At 44.5% G+C, this 11,733-nt stretch overlaps 1 protein-coding gene and 1 long non-coding RNA gene across 2 annotated transcripts; one reads left to right on the top strand and one right to left on the bottom strand.

The window, feature by feature from the left end:
• Positions 1 to 352: 352 nt before the first annotated feature.
• PIM3 (Pim-3 proto-oncogene, serine/threonine kinase) lies at positions 353 to 6,650 on the bottom strand. Its single transcript, XM_034420935.3, has 6 exons — positions 5,840 to 6,650; positions 5,009 to 5,118; positions 4,671 to 4,721; positions 3,779 to 4,142; positions 2,193 to 2,369; positions 353 to 2,090 (listed from the first exon to the last, which is right to left on the bottom strand). The coding sequence occupies exons 1-6, from the start codon at positions 5,922 to 5,924 to the stop codon at positions 1,906 to 1,908; spliced, it is 972 nt and encodes a 323-aa protein (XP_034276826.1). The 5' UTR covers positions 5,925 to 6,650; the 3' UTR covers positions 353 to 1,905.
• A 273-nt stretch (positions 6,651 to 6,923) lies between these two features.
• Positions 6,924 to 11,457, top strand: LOC117667857 (uncharacterized). Its single transcript, XR_004592158.3, has 2 exons — positions 6,924 to 7,041; positions 9,321 to 11,457. It is a non-coding gene; the product is annotated as an uncharacterized LOC117667857 (long non-coding RNA).
• The last annotated feature ends 276 nt before the right edge of the window (positions 11,458 to 11,733 follow it).

The following is an 11,733-nucleotide window of genomic DNA, read 5'->3' as shown; positions in this document are numbered from 1 at the left end:
TTGAAAGTGGAGCACCTACCCAGAAAAGGCGAAGGGAAACTAGTGGAGCTCAAGGGGATGTGTACTTCATACTTGTCACTTTCACTACGGCAACCTCATTGTCAAGAGTATCTGTGATGTTCTCTGAAAACTTTTAAATGTATTAACCAACTCCATAGATGGGGGAATTTCTCCACTAGCCAATCCTGATAATTGAGGATCATTTCTATCTGTGGACGATGCGTGAAGATTGCAGTCCTCTATTCAAATTGCTACTGACATTTGTGGAACTTGTGTGTAGAATCTGTACAAATGTATCAAGGCGCTTCCTCTGAGGTGCCACTGTTGAACTCAAATGAACACATCATGCCACTTATCTACAAAAAAGTTTAATTGAAATACCTGTATAAAAAAATATGATCTCCATACATTTCACACTGTTAAGCAGAAGGAAAAAAAAAAAAATCCAAATCCAAGCTGCATAAGTGCAACCAGATCACAGAACACACATCTATTAAAATAAATTAAGGTTTATGACTCTGCCACTCTTCCTTCCAGAGCCAATGCACAAAGACTGTACAATGTCAATAATTTAAAACCCTTCAAAAACAGCATTACTTTACAGTTCTGGTATGTCAATAATACCAGACAAAAAAGGCATACTAACTTTTAAAGTCATTCTAATTCCCTTAAATTAGACTTTGTACAACATTTTTCTATCTTCCAACCAAAAATGAAGGAAAAAAAGAACAGGTATGGTCAGGCTTTATATATTTCTTTGTCAACAACCCACCCCTACCCCCAAAAGAGTAAAAGACAGGAATGCAAAAATAATTGTCGACTGATCCCAGAGAAATCTCCACAACAGAAGAGAGATAAAAGCAGTGTTGCATAATTCTAAACAAAATAAATTAGCTAAAATAAATAGCCACAGCTGAAGTCTGTGAGAGGTTTTCTAAACTCCAGACAATAAATAAAAACTTATAGTACAGGGGAAAAATTTACATAAACACATTATACAGATAATGGGAAAAGAAAAGAAAAAAAAAACCCACACGCACACAGTCCTTGAATATTGCATTGATTGTGCATTTAACATGCCCATTCATACTTTTTTTTTTTAAGACTTGGAGGTTGGGGGAACTGAGAAAGGGCCTTTTTTTCTTGTGCCCAGTGGTAGAGATGAAATGAAATATGGGTAAATGTTCCTGATAAAGAGCTGATATGCAGGCTATGGAAATATTGTGTGGATCAGCAGAGGTTGTCTTGTTGGGGTCTGCGGGGGGGGGGGGGGGGAGGCGGGGAAAGGCCAGGAAAGAAGAGGATGAAATGTCTGTGTTCAAGTATTCCATCATCAGTTGATGGGACTACTTCATTCAGTCACTGAACATGTTTTCTAGTGCATCATAGGGAGCTGCTTCCCCCAGCACCTAGAATGGAGAAGGGAAGGCAGGTTCTATAATGTACTGGTTCTTCTTTGGACACACACAGCTCAAAAAAGAAAGTCCCACTGAAGCAGCTTTCAAAAAGGCACTCAAAAAAGCAAATAAAATTTAGTCCAGGCTCTATGAGAGCAAAAAGGTTTTACCATGTTATTTAAAGAGGTCACTGCTTTTCTTAATAATAATAATAAAAAATAATAATTATATTAAGGTCAGTCTTTTGGGTTAAGTACTGGCCTGCCAACTCCCATATATTAGCGTTTCCAAAGGAAATTTCATTCTGAAGCAGAAACCAGCAATAAGGGGAAAATTTAAAAAAAAAAATCAATTCCCTCTGACAAAGATTCAAAGTACAGAATAATTAATGCATTTCCCCCCCTAGCCCCTTCTACATATTGGCAGCAGCAGCAGCACTCTGGTCTTTTCTCTCCCCCCTTTTTTTTCTCCTTGTGGCTCCCCTCCCTTTACAAGGTCCTCAGTATTTTCACAGGCTCTCGTTGCTTGAACTTGTGCGAGACACGTCTGTGCCAATGGTCCGTAACCTTATGTCACAATCTTCCGACTTCACAACTTCGGATTTGTGCAACCACGGGTGGTCAAAAATTTGCTCAAGGGTTGGTCTGTCTGAAGGCCTCAGAGAAAGGCACCATTTGATCAATTGCTGGCATTCTGAAAGACAAGAGAGACAGCAGGTCAGAGACACCAAAAACAATTCGTTAAAGTGGGCGGAGAAAACGGGGATCGTGGAGATGCTGTTAAATCTCGGCTCACCCAGGGAAATTCGTCTCCTGAAATACAGGCGTCCTCTCAAGATCTCTTCATCTTGTTCAAAAGGGATGTCTCCGCAGACCATGTCATAGAGCAAAACACCCAGTGACCATACAGTAGCCGATCGCCCATGGTATCTGTGATAGCGAATCCATTCTGGAGGGCTGTACACTCGTGTCCCTGTGAGGAAGAAAAGACAAGGCCCCCTGATCTGTTAGCCAAGATGAACTTTCACTTGGGAACATATTTTACATGTTGCCACTTCAAAAATCCCATTAAAAAAAAAAAAGAAAACTCCCCACAGCACACAAACATATATGGGAAAATTCTGGACTTTATTATCACTCCTGGGATTATATCATGTTTTAATCTCAGCCCTACAAACATATATGGGAAAATTCTGGACCTTACATCACCCCTGGGATTATATCATGTTTTAATCTCGGCCCTCGGGGTCGTTCTATTTTGTGGTGATGAGCAGCACAAGCCTCCCATCAGCTGACTGTTTACTAACATAAAGCTCCCTTTCCTTGACCACGTGGCGTCTGCAGCACCGTACCAAAAATAGACACAAAAGGACAAAGGAAGAGGGGATGAAAGGAGAGAGGCAGGAAAGAAAAAAAAAAAAAGGTGAAACTCCAGCCTTGGTTCCTAAATGTGACTAATCACTTCTGGCCAGTTCGAAAAGTATGCCGCTCCCTTTTTTTTTTTTTTAATAAAAAGAGAAGAGAAATTCAAGAGTAACCTTTTAAAAGAAGAGTGAAATCTGCCTCGCGCATTAAGAAGGCAGTTAGCAACTGCCCTCCCTCTGCACCGAGTGGTTACTTGGATACCAAATGAAAACTGGAATTTGTGATGCTGAAGGTCACATGGCCAGGAGACTCTCGTTTCACAACAAACAGATGTTAAATGCTGCAGCTGACTAGGGAAGGGAGGTGAAAACGGCGCCTCCTTTACATGGATCACCTTCACCTTGAAAGAAAGAAAATCTTGCCGTTTCTTAGGCAAGAAACAAGAGATACTGTATTTCTTATAACAAAAGGAGGCAACCTATGTTTCAGTGTGTAAATTTTAAGAAAGGAAAAGAAAAACTTCTTTTTTAGACGTTTCCCCCCTCTGGCCCCTCAATCTGCAATGCGGGATTTCCAAAACATCATAGGAAAATGAGGAGCTGGGAAAGGAGGAAACTAGGTGTGTGTGTGGGGGGGGGGGACAGCAGAGTAGGGGGGAAGCACCAAGAAAAGCACAGATGGAAAACACAAGCTTGACTCAACTGTAAACACATCGCCCTCTAGGAAAATGCCTTTTTTTTTTTGAAGGCAGGAAAAATATAAACTGCTGCGTCACTGCCTGGAATTGCTCCTTTCCTAAACAACTTGAACCCACCTTCCAGCTGCCTCCATTGCGAAGGATTTAATTATCAACCTGCTACTGACTGCAGCAGCAAAAAATATATTTTGTCAGCCGTAGGTGGTGAGAATATGATTAAGAATGAGGGGGTTGTGTCGGGATGCTTTCCCAATTAAGCACTCATCCACCCACCCATCCACACACACAGGGACTTGGCTGCGGTTGGGAGGGGCGCGTACCATCAAAGTCAGTATAGACTGTGTCCTTGAGGATGGCTCCAGACCCAAAATCGATCAGCTTCAGTTCTCCTGTCCTGAGATCCACTAGAAGATTCTCGTCCTTGATGTCTCTGTGTACCACCCCGCAGCTGTAGCAGTGGCGCACTGCTTCCAGGACTTGATGGAAGAAGCCCCGTGCAGTGTCCTCATCCAGCGCCCCCTTCTCCGTAATGAAGTCAAAGAGATCCTTCACCAGGTCTGGTCGTTCCATGATGATCAGGTAGCCATCAGGCCTCTCGTACCAGTCGAGCAGCTTAATTACACCCCGGAAGCCAGAACCCACTTTCTTCAACAGGACTATTTCCAAGGGCACCATTACTCCACCCTACAAGGAGGAGGGGTAGGGAAGGAGGGAGAGAGAGACGGAGGGAGAAAGAGCAAAAGGAAGACATGGTGAATTATTTGAAATTATCGGGAAGTGAGAAGGGGAGGAAGAAGGAGGGAAAATCCCCTTCCTTGCCCATCGGAAAACAAATCATACAGTTCTTTCTCAAAATGGAAATTCCAGCAGCCAGGCGGAGGACGGGAAGGGGGAGGGCTAAGTAGCTACACCGATGGGGAAGGCTGCAGCTACTCCACTGGGTGTCTCTGCTGCCGCAGTCAAAAGGGGAGGGCAGAGGGGGAAGAGGAGGAGGAGAAGAAACGGTGCCAAAATCCCCCCCACCTCAATGTAAACAATAACAGAGAATGGAGAGGCAGCAGCATGCGGGGTGGAAAGGGGAATCCATGGAAACAATCATCAGACTTCTGTTATTAATACAGGGAGAGGAAAAAGCAGTTGGAAACTACTGCAAGGTGCAGGCAGCCACGCGCAGGCAGGCATACATATCGGGATCCATCCTTGGATACTTACAATTGTGCCCCACTCGGTTACCCGCTCCTTCACGACATGCTTTACAGCTACCTGGAAGCAGGGAGAAAAAAAGAGAGGTTACAGTCTTATAGGGAAACCAGTCTGTGAATTGAATTGAGGGACAGGGGGCAATGGTGGTGGTGGGGGGGGGGAGAGAACCAAGCCCGATTGCCTGTTGCTCGGCATCAGAGAACTTGCCCCGGGATTTCTCACTCTGGATTCCACAGCTGGAATTTCCAGCCACGCAAACTGGGTGGGTGGGTGGTAGCAACCCCAAGCCTCGTGGTTTGGGGTGGAGAAGGGAGAAGGGGGAGTGTTGCTCAAGAGCCTCCTCTTACCGGCAAGCCATCTGCAATCCTGTTCCCAGCATAGACGGTGCCAAATCCCCCACTGCCCAAGACTGAGCCCACTTGATAGATTTTATCGAACGGCTCCTTTTCCACTTTCACTGGAGAGAGAGAGAAAAAAAAGAGAAAGTGAGGAAGGGTGAGGAAGGAGGGGAAGTCGTCAAGGAAGGGATCCAGGGGCTGGACAGCAGTTAAGACAGACAAACCAATCTCAACCTGGGGTGGAGGGTGGGAAGGGGCATCTTACTCCTCACCCCTCCTCAGCATTTCTTTTTAAAGTCGCCAGCAACATTGGACCAAAAAGTGCCGCCAAGCCCAGATTTGGGAATTAATGGATGGGGCTGTAAAAATCGGGGCTGTTGACCGCTAGTAACGTGTAAAGCCTCTACCTCCCTCTCGTGGTCGTCCGGGGTTTTGCCAGCACGTCTTTCCAATTAATTATTTTTTCCCCCCCTTCTTCATCTTCCAGTACAAAATATTTGCCCGACAGACTCCGCTCCCACCGCCCTATTTATCCCGGGCTTAGGATAACCAGGGAAACAAGCTAAACCCCCCTCCTCCTTCTAAACAAACTGCAGAGATTTTAAAAAGAAAATGAATGAATGGCTTCAAGTCGATCACTGGGATCCACCGCTCCTCGCCCACGGCTGACGCGGGAAAAAAAAAAGGGGGGGAGAGGGAACCTCGTCACGCACATCACACACACAAGACACACCACGCAACGCCACACGGCCGTCCCCCGCAAGAGAGGCGGGAGAGAAGGGGAAACGGCAACTCTTGGGGGGGGGATTTATTTATTTATTTATTTATTTATTTATTTACCTGGCTGGAGGATCTTCACCGGCAAGTGATCCATGCTGGTGGGGTTGCAAAGATGAGCCAAGGACCCAAATTTGGAGAGTAACATCTTTCCAAGCGACACCACAAAACGCGGGGTGGGCAAAAGAAAAAAAAAAAAACGACACCCCGACAACAACCACCCACAATCACGACGCAAAGGCTTCTTCAGTCAAACGGGGGGGGGGGGGAAGAGAAGCTTGCGGTTGAGGGCAACTGAACGGGGCCGGCAGCGCAGCTCCTTCCCCCGGATCGGCAAGGAGAGAGAAAAGCCTCGCTCGCAAAGCCGCTTCCTTCGGTCGTGCCCCCCTTCGTCTCTCTCTCCTTCCTCCGCCGACACTTTTCGGATCAAAAGGAAACTTGCAAGTCCAGCAGAGAATCCCAGGGAAACGGATAGATGTCCTTAAGGGAGGGGGAGAAGGAAGAAAAAAAAATCCACACGCCAATCTTTATTTGGAAAAATAGGTAACGCAAAGCAAAAGCGAGGACGAAGGGGCTTCGGGTCTTTTTTTTTCAAGCAAGCAGCCCCCAGCCCCGGCTGTCTTCGGTCGGTCGTGTCGCGCAAAGAAACCCAGGCGAGCAAATGCGAGGAATCGATAAAATCCAGTCCGGGATGTAGCGCCGCAGTGAGGCGGTCGTTGTGGAGCGGCCGGCGGCAGCAGCAGCAGGAACAGCAGCAGCAGCTCAGCCTCCGACTGGCACCGCTCTCTTTCTGATCTCCGTTGCACGCAGCAGCGGCCTCTTAACTCTCAATATTTTGGTGGGGGAAAGGAAAAAAAAACACAGACACGGATCTCCAAGTCCGTATCCCTCCGCCGGAGGGAATCGGCGGGTACGCGTCTTTCTCTCCCTCCCTCCCACCGCTTCGAATAGGTCCGAGAAGGCTCCGCCCCTCTCTCTTTTAAGCTCAAAGACGGGACTGCGGAACCTCGCCCCATTGTAAATACGGCGGGTGGGGGCGAAGGAACTATTTGCTTATAGTAAAGAGACGCGGCGAGTTACTGTCTGAAAAATTCTCATCACAGGATGATACGGTGGAAGGGGGGGGAGCGGGAAAAAAAAACTCCACACATATACACACACAGAGAAAGGAAGGTTCTCTCATTTACATGCGTCGGAGCCAATGAGAGGGGCGGCTCTTTCAAATGAAAGCCTGGCTTCGGCCAATCAAGGGGAGGCGGATTTGGGTATGCATCAGTGGAACTTGGGGTGGAGTGGGGAGGGGGGGTGCGCTTACGAGCGCAGGGCGGGAATTCCTGGGCGCGCCTGGCTCGCGCGTCGCTAACCTGGCGGCGGTGGGGAAGGTCATTCTCAGCAGGGCTGAGCGCTGCGTCGGAAGCGGGAATTCGGGGGAGACGCGGGGCGGGGGCGCAAAAGGCAGCCGCCATGATCGGCAGGCGAGAGAGGGCTTTCCCCTTCCTCTTTTTCAGGCGATAAAGCCCCGCCGCCGAACATCAATAAAACAGTAATAATAATCCCCCCCCTCAAAAAAACACAAAACAAAAAGCGGCGCCATTTAGCAGCAGCCTCCCTCAGATCGCAAACCTGCAGCAATTTGGCGCCAAAGACCCGCCCGACTTTGCCTCAGAAATGCAGTTTTGGACGCCGCGTTAAAAACAAGAGCGGGGCATCCCGAGAAGAAATTCGCCACCTGGTCACGCTTCCGTGGGCGAGTCCCCACGAAGGGTTAATAAAAAGCTTTCATGCGATTAATAAATAATAATAATAATAATAATAATAAGTACGCAAGGAACACCCATCTACTCATTCTCGTAATCCAGAAGCACTGTTATGATTTATAGTCGGAGGAGCGAAAAAATCCGCACCGTAGGATGGGCTCTTCCTCAGCGGCAGCAGCCCACCCGCCTTTTGAGGTTGCCACGGACACGCACACGCGTGTTATTATTATTACCTCTCAATTTTTGAAAGGGTTTATAAGGAGTTCCGTCCTCGACGGCCACTTTTCCTCAGGCACGGCGGCTGCCCGGGTTGCAACGATACCGGGAGGGGAGGGAGAGGTTTTTTTTTAAAAAAAAAATCCAAAGCACGCCCTTATAATATTGCCCAGAAAAAAGCAACAGCATCCCAGCTCCCCCAAGGGAATGCAGTCTCCTTAATAACCGAAGCTGAACTTTTAATTTTTAAAAGGATGCTTTTATTTCGAGAGAGCGTATTGAATGTGGCAAGTTATCCCTGCCCGTTCCTTATAGACGAGAAACCTCAGACCTTTCCCACCCACCCTTTTCCTGAACAAGCTTTTACCCCAAACAAACCCTTATTATTTTGTCTGGCACCGCTGGCCCTGGAAATCCACCCACAAAGACGCTGGGAGACATGCACGCGCGCCGCAGTGTCTCACGTTTGAATTCTTGCTTGTACAGTACTTAAAAGGCGCCTCGTTGACACCGGTGCACCGACCCTTCTTGTCCACTGGGGGCGCCAAATCAACGAGGAATCCTCCGTCCCGAAAAGGGAACCCGGCCCAGCTGCAGAACGTACGAGATCTGCTGAGCTTCGCACGTTTGCAAGGAGCACCGCATTGGAAGATAAATGGGGGGGTGGGGGGTGGGCGAGGATCGATAAGACAGCTGGTAGACAGATGAAAGAGAGATAGGTGGTAAATATATAGTAGATAGGTGAAGTGATAGGTATGTAATAGCCGAGAAATGGATGCATTAGATAGAAGATAAATGATAGGAAGAGATAGTTGAAAGGTAGATGGTATATATAGGGTGATAAGGGGATGCATGGAAGGAAGGAAGGAAGGAAAGAGAGATAAGAGATAGATGCATGATAGAGATAAGTGCAAGGGTATCCACAGAGCATGATCAAAAAAGTCTTGTACATAAAATACATACACACAGGCTAAGCTTTGATAGCAATATTGGGGCTGCTCCAGTTCTTTTTCTGTCTTGTACATAAAATACACATATAGACACACACACACACAGGCTAAGCTTTGATAGCAATATTGGGGCTGTCATCTACAGGACCACAATCTGCAGACATCTTTGGGATAAACAACAGACAAAAGACAGATTTTATATTATAAAAAGATGATAGATAGATAGATAGATAGATACATACATACATACATACATACATACATACATACATGTACACTGAAAAAAGGGAGATTATTGATAAAAGAGGTGGTAGGTGATAGAAAAATGAGGTTATAGACTAGAGAGATGAGGGATGAACAGAAGATCAATAGATCTCTTCATACCATTTACAGTTTTAAATGCATCTAGGCTACCTTTTTTTTATGTTAAAAACAAGAAAACAAAATTCATAGCTTTCCTCTTAAGGGAATTACACTAACTCTGTAACTTTCAGTTGCTCATTTGAAAACACTGAATTGCCTCAATGACCAAGCAACATGTACATGTTAATTGTATGTAGTTATTATGCATGTTTAAGCATATGAAATTTCATAGTGTAAACTTGTATCCCTTTTTTCCAGGACATACAGTTCTTGTCAATTGTGCCTTGAACAGTCGAATGTCAATTTCTGGGAAAGTAATGAGAAACTGAAAATGACTGCAGTGGAATGAAGAGCTGGAAAATAAACTGATTCTTTATAATTCTTGTCCAAATAAGAAGAGGACTTGAGATTGTCAACAGGTGCTCCAGACAGTTGCTCCTTGCAGGAGACCACAAGACAGTTTATAGCTCTGGGAGATGAGACTAGCCATCTTTTAGCTGAAATCATGGTTGGCACCTTCAAAAAGGCATTAGGTTTGCGTACTCTCTTTTCTAATCACTGGGAAATCGTTAATTGCTTCTCAGTTATCAGGGACCTTTGGATTGACAGGTTTTACAGCATCCTTCAGTCCTTAGCAAAAGAAATTTAAAATACATGTCATAAAGCAAACACATTTTTTGCCATGGGGCAATATTTGCTGGAAACCAGAAATAAATACTGGTTTCCAGCAAAAACATAAATTGCAATCACATGATTGCAGGGGGCTGGAAGTGGCAAAAATGCAGTCATGTGACCATGGGATAGGGCAGAACTTCAAAAGCAAGTTATAAATCTCAATTTTGGGGTTCATTGTATCTTTGAATGGTTGCTAAGCTGCCAATTGTAAGTTGAGGACTACCTGTATTGTGTATTCTTACTTTTTCCTTCTTTTCCACTTTTCTTTTTTTTTCTACACCATCTATTTTTTCTTTTAATTCTCTTTGCAGCATTTTAAATTGTAATTTTTAATAAAGTTACTATAAAACAGTGGGATGTCAAAATTGCAACATGCGTATGTAGTGAAAAGAAACATTTTGCAATCACTAGCTGATTTTTTTGTCCTATTGTGAGTCTGTGAGAAAACTATAACTTTGCAACCACAGGATGACTAATGTTCTGAAATATGGAATACAGTGCTCCCAAATAGGAGAAGTGGTTCTTTAGAACTGATGTAGCATTGTTCCAAATAATTTCTCCAGTTTCCTAAAAATTTAGGAGGGATAATCAAAGAAAGTCAGATGCGAACCCCAAAAGGAAAAGGAAAAGAAGTGTTTGGTTTTAGATTAGCTCTGCAATTTTTATTGAGATGCCTTTTGCTCTCAACTGGCACCTTATTTAACCTTTGGGTGTCATATGACTGTTGATGTCTCATTGGGCTTAGAAGGGTGTGGATCTGGGGTTACATTATAGTGCTTTAGTCCAAACAGGAGAAATGTGTTTTGTCAGTTGCATCTTTCACCATAGCAAGGAAGATATTAACCCAATATGTAGGTTAACTTTTAGGTACCCTGATGATGATGATGAAGAAGATGATGAAAATAAATATAGTGAAGGAGGAATTACTGATACAATAGTATCTACTTTGGCTGCCGTCATCTTCTAAATTATATTAGCAACTTGATTTTCTAGGATGTGGTTTTTGATTCCATGTCATTGTTTATTAAAGTAAAAAAGGAGGTGAAGAATCACAAATCCCGTCTGACCCATTAGCCTGTTTCTCTCCTCATTTTTCTAACCATTCAGATTACTGGTTTCAGGAGTGCTCTTTTATACATATGGCTTGAGTCTTGTGAGGGTCCACACAGTGTTTGGTGTGGACATAGTGTTTGTCTTTTAAATCTCTCAGACTCCCAAAACCAAAAGCAGTTACATCATCAGTGGGCTTCTGAGATGTAAACAAATAAAACACTTAAAAAACAAACAAACTACTCCACCCCTGAAGTATGGCCCTTGTCCAATGAAGTTCCCCACCTGTACTTTAATACAGAGTTGCCCAGGGACACATTTATCGTGGATAAGGGTTGAATGTTGGAAAGTGCATGGGAATATATCACACAGATCGGGCAGAGTTTAAAGAGAATTTGGATATTTGCTTTGGTTTTGAATGGTGACATGTCTATTTTAGGATTTACACTTGTTCTCCTTTGTTTACCACACGGTCGGTTTGCAACAACCTTAATCTGAGAAGGTGCTGAGGTTGAAAAGAACAGTTTTGCCCATCTCTGCCCTGGAACAGCGTATTGGGAGCCAAGATCACAAAAGGAAATGGTGTGCAGGAAAGAGTTCAAGATACTGCAAAAATAAATAAATAAATAAAAACCTGGAGAAGATCCTTACTGCATCACAGGTAGAATAATCATGTTGTAATCCTCAGAGGCTTCTTTCACTGTATTTGGCAAATACCAGCAGAAGATTGTTCCTGCATACTGAGAAAACATAAGACAGATAGAATCCAAACCAAAGGTTATGGTAGTTTTTAAGAAGACATATATGTTATATTTGCTGCACCCATAATATTAAATCTTACTGACTGGGATGCTCATTCTCAAAGTAAATTGTGCAGCCCTCAGATACAAAAAGTTGCTTTTTGTGACGAGAACCGATGGATATTTCAAATTATTGAATTGGCTCA

Source organism: Pantherophis guttatus, chromosome 7, assembly GCF_059756535.1.
Source record: "Pantherophis guttatus breed Tessera chromosome 7, ASM5975653v1, whole genome shotgun sequence".
Lineage (NCBI taxonomy): Eukaryota > Metazoa > Chordata > Lepidosauria > Squamata > Colubridae > Pantherophis > Pantherophis guttatus.
Note: the sequence above shows the minus strand (reverse complement) of the source record. Positions and strands in the feature narration are given on the sequence as shown.